Genomic DNA, 17,865 nt, shown 5'->3' on the forward strand with positions numbered 1-17,865 from the left:
TTTTTAAAATCTTTTTTTGCAATACATTTGGATGCGCTCACAGTCTCCGTGTTAAATCATTCTTTACACAACTGCTCTCTATAAATAGTCTGTGAATAAAGGTCAAGAAGAGCTGTTTCTATTAGGATAAATTAAGAAAAAAAATAGCCAGTAAGAAATCTGGGATAAGACTGAAAGAAGAGTTTCACAAGAGTAGCCACCTGGAGCAACCCTCCTGCAGCAGCTGTGTGGTGTTGGGTAAAGTTAGGAGGAAGCCTTGAATGGTTTTACCGACTTCAGGAAAGGAATTCCTTGATGGTCCTTTTGGTACAGCCAAGGATGGGGCCCATGTTCATTTCTTCAACTCTACTCGGTTCTTTTAACCAGGACATCAACTTTGTACCTCACGTCAAACAAATCTTCTTGCAAAGCTGAGGGCTTCACTCCTGCTTTACTCCCTTGGCATGCCTTGCCTTATGTCTCTTCTGGCAACAAAAATCTTTCTGCTTAGCCACATTTCTACAAACTCCAGTGAGTACAGTACCTGGTTTCTCTTATGCACAAACTGGCTTGTCACAAGATACAATGTTCCAATATGATTTTCCGTGCAAATAAAGGAGAAGTGTCAGCCATGATTCACAGGACAGATTCTGGGAGCAGAGTTGGGCAGACCCTCATTCTGGGTTCCCTCAAGTCTTGACTGTGAATCAGCAGCCTTTCACTGTTCCTCCCTCTCCCCCCCAAAAAAGACATAAGTGATTGCATTTCTGATTGTAACAAGAGGAAGGTGACCCCATGTTAATAAGAATTATTAATATTAATGAAATACTGCCAGGTTATATCTGCCTTTTGTATGCATAAAGTTTAGATTGCCCTAAAATCTCTTAATATTTGCTCCAGTAGCATCCTTGTGAAACAGTAAATCCCTATTAATACCATTTATAGATGGAAACTGCATATAGAGACATGCTCTCCCACAGGAAAATCCCCAGCAGCAAAAAACCCTCTGAACTCAGATCTCCTGAGTTTCACATATTTACCCTCAGATCTAGACTGGTTTCAGCAAGCTGTATGATGTTTCCTGAACTGTCTGTAAGAATCTATGTAGTCACATTGACTACAGTGAACGTCATGAACAGAACTAAGTTATTCAAGACAGAAGTGCTCATGCTCCAGCAAAGGGGAAAAGAAAATAGGTGGAGGACACTGGCTGTGAAACAAGCTGCACGTAATACTTCAAGAGCAGTGCAGAAGGGAATATGAACAACTGAAGGTCTTGGGGCTCTCAATCCCAAATAGCAAGTTTCAAAATGACTCTGCACAATAGCTCTCCTTGGGGAAAGCCCACCCTATTAAGCAAGGCTCTGTGAGCTGGCCTGTCCACTGAAAAATGACCTTTGCAAAGACCTTCAGCCTGTGTTTCATTGGCATTGCCTTGCACTGGGCCCAAAGTCGTTCTGCCTTTTTGCATCATGGTTTATCTCAGGACTTGCATTCACACAGCTACCTCTCAGCAGAGAGATGCTCTCCAGATGCTACACAGAAGTTCATGGCTCCATTCCTTCATCACCAGGTAAGCAGCAGAAGACTTTCACAAGCACCACAAAATACAGTGCATAGAATCCTAAAGCGATTTAGATGGGAAGGAGCCCCAGAATTCTCCAATTCAACCCCTAATCAAAGCAGAGCCAATTTAGATCAGGTAGAACAGTCTCATTTTGAATGTCTTCAGGGATGGAGATCCCACAGCCTCTTGGGGTTTTTGCTGTTTGACTACTGTCATTTTAAAAAGCTAACTCTTCCTTATCCTAATCATTTTTTTTTCTTTTTTTTTTTTTTTTTTTTTTTTTGCAATTTGTGTCCACTGCACAAGTGCAGCCTCCTACTCTTTCAGCAGTGTGGCTCTATCTTCTCTATAATCCCACAAAGGGAATGTAGTCCACATTGAATTTCTCTCACTGTTTCCAGTTCCTTAATTTCCTTAAATCTCAGGACCCTCCTGAGTGTATCTTCAACGGTTTTTATCAGCCTTCCTATCTTCCACCCGCAGTGCCAAATATTGACCATCGTGCAGCTGAGACTCTATTGTCAAGTCTGGGCAGCAAACATCAAGCAACATAATCTTCTTCTTTTTCCTTTTCCTCGTGCTCTGTTTGCCTTATACATACTCACATTGAAAAAGACACCTTAGGATACAAGTAATCGCAGAGGTCTGACTTAATACCCTCCCCAAAACAGAGTATTTCTGTGAACTGTAGGCAGGCACTGATCCAAGGCTGCCTGGCTGATGGCTAGGAGATCAGATGAGATTTTTCTCACGTACTCTTTCCTCTTTTTCATCATTTATACAGGTCTTTTGTTGCCCACAGGAATCAGTGTTATATTTTGTAAAACTACATGAAGAAATTAAGCAGATATTTCAATTAAACATTGCAGAGTAAACTCACTCACAATCTGCTGAGAACAAAACCCAAACTTACATTCAATTATTTATTACTTCGTTCTGTTTTTTTTCTTTTCAGTGAAAACAATAACAAAGAACTGTTTTATAAAGCACTTTTTCCAGAAAAGAGAAACTGATTTCACTTATTTCCTCCAAGACAAAAGACCCGCAATCCACAATTGACATTCCAGTCTGCCCTCAAACAATAATTGCCTTATCACTCTGCACAAACACAATTTGTTGTGAGAAAATTGTCTGAAATAATTAAGTTCCAGAATTTCAGTAAAATCAAGAGGGGAAATTTTCCTGTCTTCGCACGGTTCCACAGAAAGTGGCATGTTAATAGGACCTTGATGAAAGCTCTGTAAGACCTTGACACTGAAAGTGCCTGAAAGTGCTGTAACAAACAGCAAGATCTATTTATTAGTTTCCAGAAGGGAAACACCAGAATATAAACAATTGCACAGCTTTACCTCACTCCTATGCACCCCATTTTGCCAAGGACACAGCTTAACTCTTTATCATGAGATGACCTGAAAGCATTTAGAAACCCACCTCCATGTGAAAAGAGAAAGGCTGGAAACTTAGCAGTTGTTCAGTAATCAACGTCCACTACTGTCAGCACGGCTGGCACAATTTACCTGAGATGAAAGTAAAACCTAACATATCTTGCGAAACTTCATGTGGTGCCAGAACCTACAAACAACTACAATTTGATTCTAAAACAGAGACAACGATTCTAGGAACTTTTCGTTTCTACCAGGGCTAATGGAAAAATATATTAATCAAGTTTTACAATGCACGCTTAAGAGGACAAATCCCTAAACCAGAAATAAAATGGCTAGTTGTTTCTTTGCAAAGAAAAACAGGTTTGTCCTTACTTAGGTGCAATTTACCACTTAATTCATCACTTCCCCACTACTTTGCAGGAAAGTTGCTAATTCTACTCAACAGAACATTTGATAAAAAAATGCATTTCACAGAATGGAGACAGGCTTATGGTGTCACCATAAGATTCAAGCATTTTCCTTCACAAGAACCTCTTTTTATCAGAGACTAAAGGGTTATCATCTAGAGCACCAAAAGACTTCTGTAATTCTTAAGTATGTTGATTAACTACGTAGTGCAGCAGAAAAAAACTGTTTAGCCAAATACCTGAGACATGAAGATTTTCCAAAATTCATAAAGATGATCCCCTTTGGTTTTCAAATACTATAACACCTCATAGCTGTGCTGAAATCAGGGTTTAGAGCCCTCCTCAAACTTTCTCACAGGACTGCACTTAAAGGCTGCTTGTCTGCCGTCCATGAATAATCTCTCATCAAAGTGGGCTTGCACAAACTCCTGGATGATTTTCTACAGCTCCAAAAAACTATTAACTAGAACCACTGCTGCTAGGCTTCTTCCCTTCTCCCTAAAAATAATTATTCCCCTCATGCCACAAGGTGCTAGAGCAGTGGCAGAATAAAACAACAGATAAATCAAATAGAGCCACTGTCCCTCTTAGTCAAATCAATCAATTTATTTTAGAAACTGACCAGGATCTCCAGAGCAGGCAGTATTCGTTGGAAAGAAGGAGATAGCTGTTTATGGTTTGCAGGTTGGTCTGTGTTTACTGAACTCCTTCCACTGTAATTCATGAGCCAAAAGAATCAGAACAACAACAACCACCTCACCTAAGAGTAAAAAGACACTCTAAAGAAGGACTGGCACTAACCTTGACTTGACTTGGCTTGAGCACCTTTGTACAGATGGCAGTGAACCATGATGTACAGAGCCCAGTATTGCCCCTGATAACTTCTCTAGAATGAAGCTGTATAGCTTCAGTTACAGTCATTTTCAGTAACAGTAGCACATACTCCAAGAGAAAACACTTACTAGCTTGGGTCCAGCACCAGACAAATGTGATTTCTCTGGTGCTGGGCTCAGGCTGATACAGACTGCAATGGACAACACAGACACATCAGCCCAACGCAGCACTAGCATGAAGGTCTCTGTGTCCCAAAAACATTATTTTGTGTTCTCTCTCATCTTTTATTTCCTGTGTTAACAAAGGCTGTGGGAACTACAAAAACATCTCCCAGGGGCAGAGACTACTATCATCATGTTCCAAAGATGACTCCAACCCATTTTTTCGTAAATAAGAGTAACTAAGGAAAATCCTCCTTAGGCCACTGAAAGGAAAGAAAATTTTGATCCATTGAGGAGAGGTGATCCATGCTGCGTGGAGAAAAACCTGAAAAGTTTGCAGCAAACTTTGCCAGAGCAAGGTTTTAAACACAAGATCAAAACATTCTTATTACTACTTGTCAACTCAATGCCATATCACTAAAACAAGGCACAAATTGTTTCCTATTTTCAGTAATATTCCATCTAGAAATGGTAATGACATTCAAACTCCCCTATCTTTTTTAGTAGGAAAAATTTCTTTTTTTATTTGCAAATCCTGTATCAGGGCAGCATGAAGCAAAGATGAACATATCTTAACATTCAACTGAGTTTCACTACTGAAAATAAAATTGCTACTGCAGAGAATTTTCATAAGTACATTTTCAGAAGGTGTCTTATGTCAAAAACCTGTAGCCTCTTTTGTAGATCCCTTTGACATTTCTTATCATTTTTTGTGTTACAGCTTCATGCATCAATACTACTGCCGACAAAAACTTATAATGGACTATGTCCCTTTTGTGCAGCATCTACTTATCAGAATTAAATACATCATGCACAGCTTTAATCAACTTTTGAAAGGACAGCAAAGTAAAGTTAGGAAAGAAATAGCAAAGATAACAAAGAAAAAAGAGAAAGAAATGGAAGATAACAAAGTAGAGAAAGACACAGTCTGATAAGCATGTATCAATGTAATTGCAATTGCAGAATCTCTGGCTGTTGGTGAAATTTTAAACTGTCTGTACAGAAAAGGGGAGAAGGCCAATGTTTTGTTAATCAATGACTGCAATAATCTGTTCAGAATTGTATGTATTCAGATAAATGAATATTTATTTTAACCTGCTGGAACAGCTACATTGTAGCTCTTTTATATGCTAGTAAAGAAAACCAACCTGAGAAAGTTAAAAACATGTGACTGTCAAAAATAAAGATTATAAATAAAGAGGAAAGAATACTTATAATTTTGCTAACCTTGGACATCTTTCTGCTCATCTATGCTTGCTAAAGCCCTTTAGTAGTTCACTTACTATAGCAGCAAAAAACCTGGATATGTGGCATGTCCTATCCAGGTTTTACTCTAGCTTTATCCTAATTATTTTATTTTCAGTGACAGATCATCTTTGTATTTGGGTCTTTCTGGAATTACACAATTCACAACTAATCACTGAAGTAAGTGAGCTATTGTGACAGGCTTAACAAGCTCTACTCCTCAACCTTTCATTGTGATTAGCTCAGAATAATTACCACTGGAGATAACTGACGAAGATTATACTGGTCTAAAGCAAAACAGAGAGCCAGCTAAGTGCAAATCAATTACAGCTGAAAAGGGAGGAAAGGGGACAAAGAAATATATCAGGGTTATTACTATTGCAGAGCAACAGCAAAGAATTCAGATAATTTCTTTTACTTACAATAGCTGTCGGAGTTGAAGCCAGCACACAGTACAGCACAAGAGGGGAGATAAAGCTCTCATCCTCTGTTCCCGGGTATGGTTTCATCAAATCGCCATCCTGACAGAAGAAACCTTGGATATGCACCTGAAAAGTGTCAGTGCATTCGAAGTAGTAGGCGAGCAGAACAGTCCCAGCCATGATGACAAGCTGAAAATAGAGCATGGTCACACAGAGACATTAGTTGCTTTTTCATGGACGCAGCCGTGCCTTCAAGCTGCTCTAGTCCCACAGAACATCCTCCCTTCATCGTCACCCTGACAGCCCTTGCAGTATCGGTGCGTGTGCGTGCGTGTGAGCGTGCGTCTGTGTGTGTGTTTCTGTGTGTCCACTTCACAACATCTGTTACATAAACCTTTTGGCAGACGATGCTAATGAACGTCTCGGATAGGAGTCGGTCCATAACAGGGCTCGTGGAGGGACAGGAGGTTTGACAGCTACTTTATCAAAGGGCACGTGAGTGTCACCAGCAGCAATGATCAATGCAAACTAGCAGGACGAGGAGCTGCGCTGCAGGAACTGACAGTAGCAAGCTAAAACCTGTGCACAGCAGTATGGAGCTGGGAAGGATTATCACAAAGCGTAGAGGAACCTAAAGCCAGAACGCTTCCCAGCTGCAGCTGTAAATCCACACCGGTGCACGAGCACACAGTGCTAATGCAGAGGAGTCCTCTGCGGCTCAGAGAAAGACCCCACAGGAGGGAAAGCCATCCCCTGCCACTCATCTCCTCTTGGAGCTGCTGCTTTAGAGGAAAGCTCTACTGAACTCTCTTCAGAAATCTTGTCTCTCCAAACAACTGGCTGGGGTAACTTTTGCACTGCCCGACTGCTCCATCACAACCTCCTTTGAAACAGACCCTGGCTTGAATCTGGCTCTTCATCTTTATGCACAAGAAATCATGAGGAATATTTCTTTTGATAGCTTATTAATAGCTTAATGGGCTGGCTGGAAAGCCTCAACTATCAACTTTATTTTTTTATTTTTTTATTTTTAAATTTATACACATTTAATCTACTTAAGTTGTCAGTGTCTGTGTCAGTTTCCTTCAGTACTTTAACAACACATCTCAAAACAACTTCACAAAGGTTGTCATAAACCTCATCTCACGAAATTAAGTGGATAAACTAATTCATCATTCTTGTTTCCTCTCTCACAGACTGCAAAGGAAATATATTGTTATATTCCTAATCACTTTCAAAAATAGCAATACTGTTTTGGAAATTAGTACAATTAGATGTTCTGCAAAATTCTCTCTTCCTGCTGACTTTTGATCAGAGCCAGATAAAAGCAAAAGTTGCATGCCTTATACCTTTAATGCACACCATTTAATAGATTGGGTGTCTTCCTTGCTTTGGTTCTGATACTGTTTTACCTCCACTTTGCACTGATGCGACTACTTACAAAAACTACAGAAAGAATCTCAGATTCAGAATCCTTTTAGAGTGCTTCCTACCACCATTACAAGAATTGTCACATATGCAAGTTACTTTATCAAACCTTATTTTCCCTCACAGTTATTTACATCAAAACTTTTCTACAAGATTACGATAAGAATAAACATTTAATAAATTATTTTGTTCAATATTTATCAAAGATTAACATAAAAGCTATTCATGCATTCCTCCAGTCATGACATCATCCAAATCATGACACAGAGGACAGCCATCAAATTATGGTATATTTGAGTGACATGCTGGACCAAAATTAGAAAAAACATGAAACCAGAAAAATCAATGATGGAAGTAGAAGATAGACTTCAGCAAAGCTGAGTGATCCTATATTTCATCACCTTAAAAATTAGCAATACCATTTTGCACTCAGATTCTAAAGGCTGTAGTTTAATTCTATAGCTGGAAAATATAGGTAGCTTGGATTATTTAATGTCCTTTAGTCAAATCAATTAGCTGTATGGGTTTAAATATCTACTTCAGCTGGTTACAGATCTATGGAACTGAGAGAAAATTATATAGACAAAGCACATAGCTTCCTTTTTAAAACTTATGCAAGCAGGAATCCACACAATTATTTTCCAGAAACATGCATCTCTTTCCCCTATTGTGATGTATAAATGTAATATATCAACACTGGAGTGATTCTACAACTTAGCTCAGCTGGTCAGAGCATGGTGCTAATAATGCCAAGGTCATGGGTTAGATCCACAAACAGGCCACTCATTTGAGGGTTGCACTAGATGATCTCCAGAGGTCCCTTCCAACCTTACCAATTCTGTGATAAAACATTAATTTAATATTTATTTTCTGAAGCTTTGCTTCCTGTAGGTGATTCAGTAATTTTGAAATGCAAGACTTTGAACTCTACTACCCTGCAAGGAATTGCAGTTACACTAATCATTTTCAGTGTATCTCAAAACTCAGATCTTTTACAAGTGATCAAACTCCAGAAGTCCGAACACTTCCAGAACTTTGTTATCCCAGATCTGGAGCTGCCTTCAGATGAACTGATCAGGCTCTTCCCGCAAAAAACTCTGTCTGCCCTAGTAACTGGAAAACCTTGAAGATTACTGTGCTGATTAGCACAAGGGTCTGAACCATCCTGCGAATCCCTACCTGAGCAACAGAGAGCAGAGGGTCTGTATCCTGTGGCTCAAAGGTACTTAGGTAGGCTGTGGGACAAAGAGTTTAACTTCTTTTACAAATACATAGAAAATCAGTTCTTGACTTATTATTAGCTTTTACAAAGGAATCACAGAACAGCCCAGAGGGATCTAAAGGATCCCAGTCCTCTTTGGGCTTTCTTTCTCTTTGGCTTTCCAGACCTATGCCTTATCATTAGCATTTCATAGTGAAGATTTAGAAGCAGCAGAAAGTTCTCAGGAACTTTGAAATCTTCTTGTGATGAGTATGTTGCAGATCTACAGATAGACATAATTTCTCTCCATCCCAAAATAAAAAGAGTGATAAAACACTTTCACCTAATACATGATCAATCATGACCATTATTAGCTTACTCTTTCCTGTTCATTATGAGTCTGTTTTGTACGTTGCATCTGCTTGGTATATTTTGGGTGAACACCAATGAGGAAATGAGAAAGTTTTACTAATTTCCTTAAAAAAATCAAGTATCTTTAACTGTAAAAATGAAATATGAAAATGAGTTTCCTTCAAAAACAATATGACTCCTTAAATGTGAAAACGTGAGTTCATATATATAATTGTAACTTAATTTGGATATCAAATACATGATGAGGTATTTTGCATGTTGCTTAAATCTAGATTAGGGACATTTGCTCCAGAAAAAGGAAGTAACTGAAAGCGCATGTCTAGGACATTGAAGGATATGAGTCAAAATCAATTAAAGATGAATTGATTTAGAGATTTCACAAGGGCTAACACAGCCCTTTTGCTCTATGAAAAGCACAGTCCTTTATTTCCTTTTCAGTGTCTTGTCAAATCTGCTTCCAAACCACAATTCTGTATCATTTAACATATCCCAGCAGCAAAGCTGGACCATAACCTTCTCTTCTCTGGAAACTCTTTTCTACTACATGCAGTGTTTGCTTGTTCCGTTAGTTGGTCTGAAAGCACTACCTGCAACACATGTGTGCCTGTCTACTTGGTCAAAGCAGAACATGGATCAAATGTTTGCTGAGGCTTTTAGGCCAACATTGAAAAATAACTAGATCCGTGAAAATGTATTTTCGCTCATTTACCTGCTAAATTTCACAAGAAGAGAAATCTTTCAGACAGAAAACTGAGGAAAGCAAAAGGCAAACAGAAGAACATGTTTTTTTCTTTGTCAGTTGGAGGATAAGTTCATATCCATTTATTGTGGCAAGAGTTGTGGTTTGGGTTTTTTAACTTACTGGCCACAGATGTTTAACACTATTTCAGTCAGCCACCCCTTTTTGCTAAAGCTAAGATAGGAAGTCACAAATGTAGAAATCCCTGATTTTTGTGGTCAAAGACAGCTGGTAGCCAGCAATAGCTTTGCCTTTTCTGCTTATTTTCAGGTTTATAGTCTTTGAAGGAAGCAATGAAGAACAGCAGGCAGGTTAATTTAAGATAGAGATACAGAACATCAAGTTACATAGTTGAGAAAACCTGTTGTGGTTTTAAATTGACATTTTGCTATGTTTTTCTGATTAATCCCTATTGACTAATGTCCTTGCGTTTACTTAAGAAAAATTAAAATCGCTCAGTAATTCTATTTAGAAAAGCAGCCAGTGAATAAGAAGGTGCTTAATGGCCTCCATTACCACAGTATTTAAGTGCATCATAATCCTTAATGTTTATCATTACTTCTCCACTGTAAGATAAGAAAATGCTCTTATCACTGTTTTACAGAGGGTGATATAAGCAGGAGGAGTGACTGCCCTTAAGTCACAGTGGAGCCTGTGGCAGAGCCAAGATTTACTTTTCCTCTGGACCATTTTTTTTTCTGTCTCAGTCAATAATCTGTAAATGAAAAAGCCCTATGATATATGCTCAGGTCCTGATTCTGCAGAAGCTTACTCAGGATGCAGTTAACCAAATGCATCACGTATCCAATCCAGTCCCATTTAATTTAAAGGTTTCAGCAGATTTTAGATCAAGTTGATCAAGCTGATTCAAACACTTGGTATGTGCTTTTCTCTCAAAGTCAGTCATTTAACTGGATTAATTTTGAGCACCTCACTTAACATCCATTTTTCCCCACACCATTAAACTCTGCGCCTCTGTAGAAGCCCACATTGATTTTGCTCTTGCAGTCCTCCCTGTCCTAGGACACTCTCACTCCTCTGAGTTGTGGGAGTTCTCTGCAATAGGAAAAATTCCTTTCTCAAAGGTCCAAGAAATGTGAGGCAAAGCTTGAAATCTCCTTTGGGCAATCAGTAATTATTTGATGGTAATCCTAATCAGGTATTAGTGTAAGATTATGTCCTGAATATGAAACAAGATGGATTTTCATAGGAAACTATATGATTTAGGCTCAATAATCCCAGTGCCCTTCAGATACTTCCAAAAATCTTCACCTTAACACTCTGAGTCAGAGGGCACTGCACTGTGGAAACAAAACTATAGCAAAATCAGATAGTGGGACTGAAGTTTCATATTGAACAAAGTCCTCCCCGCTTCACTGCAAAGCACTTCACTGTTCCCTCTACCACCACGGGGAACTTTTTCGGAGAAATAGCATTTTTTTGGATTGATAGAAGGGGCAACTGTTCCCCAATCAAGGAAGCAAGAGGCACACCCCATTTAGGAGAAGGGCATAAAGCTGTAAAAGGCAGAGACTAATGTAAAAATACAGTTGACAGCAGGAAGCAAAGCTTTTATATTAGCCTTCACTGAAGACTCTCTAAAGCACTTAATAAGGGAGAAAGAAAAGGAAAGAGGAAGAAAAGAAAAAGGCTTTGAGAATTCCCTCTAGCCACACAACGTGTACGTCCTGTAAGATAGACCTGTGGCCACCTCAAAAACCTCTTTTTGTTGTGTGTACTGAGGTATTTTGTCACTTACATAAATCACAACGCAAACTCATATCAGTGAACCTGAAAAAAACTCAGTACTCTTAGTATTTATATATAGCTAGATAAATGCTTTCAACTTATCAGCCTTCCCACACACTACTGCTGATCTATCGTACAGTGCCTTTAATGTGCATGACTGATAACTGGAAAATTGTTCTTGCACACAAACGATAGCATAAAAGACCACATTTTTATTTCTTCCAAAAGAAAACAAACAAATATTTTGCATGAGATGTTCAGTAGTGAATAGTCAATCAGGTACCTCTTGCTCAGTTTATTTATTTTCAATGCATTTTAATGGGTTTTCAGTTCCTGAATTCTAACTGTCACAATTTCATGAGCAAAGCATCATAAATCTGCAAAGGTGTTTTGAAGTCTCGAGCCATGTGATTTGATTTGCACCAACTTTAATCAGATTTCCATTCACTCCTCTGGAAAACTCTACTGGCCAATTCTTATCCAAAGCCTGAAAAACCTTAGTGTCCACTTTTAAGTCAGGTGATAAGAGTGAGACTCTCAGAATATACATATTTGAGCATCTGACAGTCACACTGTATGTATGCCATAAAAACAGAAACATATTAATGATGTATAGCACAGCTAAGTTAATACTGGAAGGAATTGTTAGGAGCATGTCATTGCTCTCTGCTGGATAATATTAGAAATGCTTATTTCTGCATCCTAGACTCTGTTCTGCCTTGGGATGAGTCAGAGTCTTTCTCAGTCCTGGCTCTGGGGCTGCACTTCTCTGGAGACGGAAACTGTAACCTCACCACTGTAGCAGAGGGATTTCAGAGGCACAGAAAATTGAAAGCAACTACGTGGATCATTAAAATTCAGGACCTGCTCTTACCTTTCTGAAGGCAGAACAAGGATCTATCTCAATTCATCTCAATATTGTTTTCCTGTAGTATCTCCGATTAGGATGAGATCTCAGAAACTCTTGCCAGTTCATGGTTCAAGAAATTTTTATTAGTGAGGTCTCTAGTTATTTGTGGTCATGTGATACCAATTTACTACAGTATCCTTCATCTGATAGATTTCTTAACTCTTTAGTGTTTCCGCCTGATATATTTAAAGAAAGAAAACATTTCATCCATTAGCGTTTCTTTCCTTAAACAATCCAACTTCCTTTAAATCCTGGCAGAAGAGTTACAGACTCCTGGAAGATACTGGATTTGTATCTCTATATGACAATTTTACCTACAATAATTCCTATAATAGGCCTTGTTTTTCACAGTATGCCTCCTGAAATTTTTTCAGGACTCTTGAAATTCCTGTGTTGAAACCCTGATTATAACTTCTTGAGTGAGTGAATGTTCTTAGCGGATAGTAAGGATCTGACCAACTGCAAAATCTTTTAGGTTGCAAAAGAGTTGGCTGCAGCTAATCTTTGCTGTTTGTGAAAATATTGCATAATAAAGTCAAGGCAGCTAGAGGAATCTTTAATGAATTAATAGTTCTCTTTTAGAGTAAGTAAGAAAAATAACCTATATTGGAGTTATAACTCTGTAAAATAATTCCAAGTGAATGGCTCCATTACAGAGAATAGTCACATATTTTATGCTCTGTCAGAATAAATATGTGAGCCAAGGACTTTGCTAAGCTACCAACCTGCAGAGGTGTTTTCTGCCTCAACCTGACATAGCTGAATTTGCAATCTGATTTGAAATCAGAATATTCTTAAGCAGCTGTGGTACACACACATTACAGTCTATTCTGAGAGCAATCAATTAGAGAACATGGCTTTGTCACAGGAATTTTAAGTCCAGTCAGCCTGGTAACACAAGCTGGAAGGCAGCTCAGAGTCAGGCAGGGGCTATTTAAATGCACAGACTTCTGATGCAGGAGCTAAAGACTGATCTCTGCAAAGCTTCCTACAAGTCCATTTCAAGAATATTACCGGTTTAATAATTAAGTTGGGACTAAGTATAGTTTCTAAGGCTGAAGAAGACTCTCTCAGATTAAAAAAAAAGATCTTTATATCTTTCTAAGATGTATGTTTCAGGAAAAGAAGTTTTGTGAGTGTAGTATGGTCTCTCAAAATAATGACACTTGGTAGAAAAAACAGTCTCAGCTTGCTTTTTATGGAAACTAATTTACTTGCCCTTTTACACTACAGAAAGGTAAAGTTATCTACAAGCTCATCATCTAAAGAAGTCAAATTTCTCTGAGTCTAGCTGTGTAGTTAAAGCAGTATAGAACTCCTGATGGCAACAGAGACATGAAGGTGTACAGATTTTATAACTGGTACAACTTCTTGGCATATAGGAAATAAAATATACTGCATGAGGTGGCACCTTGATATCAAGTATAGCTCAATCCACTGTACACACAGCTCTAACTCTCTCACTTTAAAGCAAAAGTTTTCAACCTTTTTTCTTAATTTGTAGAGCTTACCTTCATTGGTGATACTTATACAATAAATATAGCTGACTTTGCCAGGTAAGTGACCCACGGATTCCAGGGGTCTGGATCCCAGTCTAAAAGGAGGAGAGAAGCTTACCCACAAGTTTCACTGAGTATGAAGACAGCATAATAGCTTTTAAGTAGACAAGCTATGAGCATAAAAATGAGCCAAGCCCAAAGCACCACAGCAGATTTTTGCATCTGCTCAAGTGCCAAAGTAGGAGCGGAATCACCGGAGACACTGGGTCTGGTTTGCTGGGAGCACTGTTTGCTGGAAGACTGAAACACAATTCTGAACCAGAATTGCAGTGGTCCATTACCAGCTATAATCCTCAGATAGTCCTACTAATTAAGTAATTTATTCTTCTGACTGATGTCTTTTAAAAGTTAATAATTCTTCATAAACACATCAAAATCTAAGCTACATATGATCTCCAATATTATTCGGGGTATTCACGAGAGATGGAGTTACTTGTAAATGGTTTTTATTTCTGTCTTCTCCATCAGTTCTTTGTGGGTCTGTAAGAAGGCCAAAGGAAAACAATCTTCATATCCATGGTATTGATGGGCAGGCATCTGTCAAGGGCAACTCCTATGGGTATTGCAGCAGCAAATGGAAATATGTGCTATTCCAGGATGAGGAAGAATATCCTAGAAAATGTCCCTTAGCATGCTGCTGGAACACAACAATGTGCCTTGAGCAGGCCTTGGAAGGAAAGATGCATACAGGGTCAGGTAGCCCTACAAGCTTTAGGTGGTCAAGCAATTCTGTGGACACTTGTTCACTACTCTGGTTCAGAAGTTTTTATATATCTCAGTCAGAGAGTAGAATGGAAAAAGTGTTAAGATTCAGCATCATAAATGTTATTGCAAACAAGAAACGCAGTAATGTCCTTTTAATCACTAACAGTGAAAAGAAAAACATTTCCCCTCTCTGGCTTGAAAGGAGAAAGAAAAATGAAACCCTGGCTCTTTTATGGCATCACTTAATACCCATGTTGCCATTTGCAAGAGAGTCTGTATAAAAATCAATACTAATGTTATCTTCTTTTTTTCTTAGAAAATAGATAATAATGAATGTACTGAAATGGCTTATCATTTAGTTCTCTGTAGTTCAACCCAGCATAATGATATATCTGTTCAATCTCTTGCAATTTCTCTATTTTGTCAAGTTACATTTTATTTTGTTTTGCTTGATAATTTACTTTCTTTATAAAGTTCTAAAGATTCCTTCTCTCCTTTAAGATCTAGTTTCTATACAAACATGTCACCTTATCTTTATTATTGAACAAACAATAGGAAGGACTCATTTGTGACAACTACAAAGTTTTTGGTTATTGTTTTTGTCACAGCATAGATTGTTCTCAGCTATGGAGCAGACTAAAAAGCAAAGAGATTTATTTAAGCTGAAATCAGTTATAATGGGATACATTTTTTTTTTAAGAAAAGTATTGCTGCACAGTGTTATTAAATACTTGAGCCTGATGTACCCATGTTTCTACTTAAATCTAAAGTAGATCGCCTAAGGCTTATCAGCAGGGGGCATTAATGTACATTAAATTCCAAAGCCAAACTTCCAAACAACCACACAGAATCTACAATATTTTATAATATGTTTGATTCCTTTCCTGTATTTTTCACAAGATCATTTCATTTTTTTAAAGTAGAGCTGAAATTCCAACCCATTTTCTAACAGCGGCAATTTGTTTAATAACCTCTGAATTCATACCAATTTCAGAAAAGTCTTCAACAGTGTTTTATGTAGTTTAAAAGACAAGGAGTTGATTTTATGACCAGTAACATCTGTAATCAGCCATTCCAAAGGGGATTATCTCCCACAAGAAGAAATATCGAGTTTTAAACTCAAGGGGAATTTTTGGTCACAAGCAACAGTTCTCCTTGGCATATGGTCTATGGTCATGCACGTTACAGGAAATGACTAGGAACACCTCACTTTCCTTGGCCTATATTCGACCTGGAGAAGAGAGGCATTTCCAGAACACAATTTTAAAATATCATTATTTTCCCCTACAAGTGCCCATTTCAGGAAAGCAGCTACACTCCAATTACCAATTAGGAAAAAGGAATCCAGGTGTCCATCTCAGCAGGATTTTATCTTGTATTAGTTATCCTGCACTTAAAAAAAAAAAAAAAAAAAAAAAAGTTGAAAACAACTCATAAAACTCCTCTATTAGAAATTCAGTTCAGCAGTGAACTGATAACTGAAAGGGTCAAAGTGAAAAAGGAAGAGAGAACTGGTGCGTCGGTTCTATTGCTTGTTTTTTAGTCAGGGTTCACCTTTACTTCAGGTGCATTGTGATCTAGTTCTTAATTTGCTCATATAACACACTGCTAGAAAAGAAGTTACTGAATCTGGCCTGATCTTCATGTATCGCAATGTCTGTATCATTTATAAAAATACACGCTTTGTTTTTACGCAGAGCATTAAGAGATGCTCCTTTAAAATTTTGTCATGAATGCCTTTGGCTATCTTTCTACATGTCTTTCACCTCAGTAGAAAGCTGGAAATTTAGGCTATGTTTTTAAACTAAAATTGAGACAGTCATATCAGCAAATTACTCCAGGAATGGAGATTTTTAAGAAAAATGAAGAATATTTTTAAATATATAGTTACATTAAGATATTCAATATTCAAGATGCTAGCCATATCAACAATGGGGTTCATTAAACTGTTTATCCACTACAGAAATAAAGTATTCTGTAACTATATTGAGGTCCTGCTTTTATGTCCTGATTCCCTAGCTTTGGCTCCTGCTGAAAACACGTCTGGGACATCATGATATTTTCCACATTCTTTGCGGCTCAAATACACATACAGTAATTTTAGTAATTTTATTTGGGGGGGGGAGTTGTTCTTTTTTTTTTTTTTTTTTTTTTTTTTTTTTTTTTTTTTTTCCCCTAGGTACATGTAGCTTGCTGTCTTTGTTAGGACAAGAAACAGTTTTTTTTAATAATAAAAAAAAAAGTGCTTCTCAGTCAGCTATGGTAATAAAAGCCTTTTGAACTTCCCATGAAATTAGCGTAGATCTTCTACACAGGAAAATTAAGACTGATTTCTTAGCAAAAACTGATGCTTATAGTACCATTTTCCTTTAAAATCTAAGAAGTGTGGAATAATATTAGGAATGATAGTCATCCTGATAAAGGATGAGATTTATGCAAGTACAGAGAGGAGACAATTAAACCTCCATCTGTCAAGAGGGAGAATATATCACCTTTTTTCTTTTTTTTTTCTTTTTTTTTTTTACATGAAGAATGGTATTATTATTACCAAGTATTATTAAAACCTATGGGCCCCAAGTATAGCATGTCTTTCCTAGAGTAGGTCCTGTAAAGCTTTTCAGATGGTGGCATTAATGTTCCATCAAACTACAGACTGCGCAGCCAGGAAACTTTCAGCGCTTAACATCTTACAATGATCAACAAACCGTGGCAGAGAGTAATTTTCACAGAGAAAGAAACCTGTGTTAAATTGCATCTGTTCTGAATGATTTTTTTTTTTTTGCAATAGAAACAGAAAATAGATATATTCTGACCAGTTTGACATTAAATTAAAAGAAACCCAGAGTATGTTTTCTTTTATTTTATTTTGATTTGCCCATCAAGGCACCTACAAAATCAGTGTTTTCAGATCAAGAGATCACTGACTTTAAGGTACATACCAGTGTGTACCAACTACACAGCCCTCAGCAGGAACAACAAGACCTTTTCAGCCAAAAAAAGGTCTTCTCCTATGTAAGCTATCTCAAATTTAAAGAGTCACTATTGCAAGTAGCAAATGAAAAAGGAGAGGGGCAGGGAGGAGAGATTCAGGTGGCAGATGCACACAAGGACCTGGGACTGAGTGTCAATGCATGATGTTGCAAGGCTAGTTGTCCTGAATATCTAGGGTTTGCCCAAAGCAAATAGTGTGAAATCCTGGGAT

At 37.9% G+C, this 17,865-nt stretch overlaps 1 protein-coding gene across 3 annotated transcripts in view; it reads right to left on the bottom strand.

Annotated features, from left to right (window-relative positions):
- Nucleotides 1–17,865, bottom strand: part of PLPPR1 (phospholipid phosphatase related 1) — a 127,901-nt gene that overhangs the window by 25,512 nt on the left and 84,524 nt on the right. For all 3 annotated transcript variants that reach the window (XM_062600097.1, XM_062600098.1, XM_062600099.1), the window contains one exon: nt 6,001–6,189. In XM_062600097.1, the coding sequence (XP_062456081.1) occupies nt 6,001–6,189 (189 nt within the window). The remainder of the gene's footprint in view (nt 1–6,000; nt 6,190–17,865) is intronic.

The sequence above is a fragment of the Rhea pennata genome, chromosome Z (assembly GCF_028389875.1).
Source record: "Rhea pennata isolate bPtePen1 chromosome Z, bPtePen1.pri, whole genome shotgun sequence".
Taxonomy (NCBI): domain Eukaryota; kingdom Metazoa; phylum Chordata; class Aves; order Rheiformes; family Rheidae; genus Rhea; species Rhea pennata.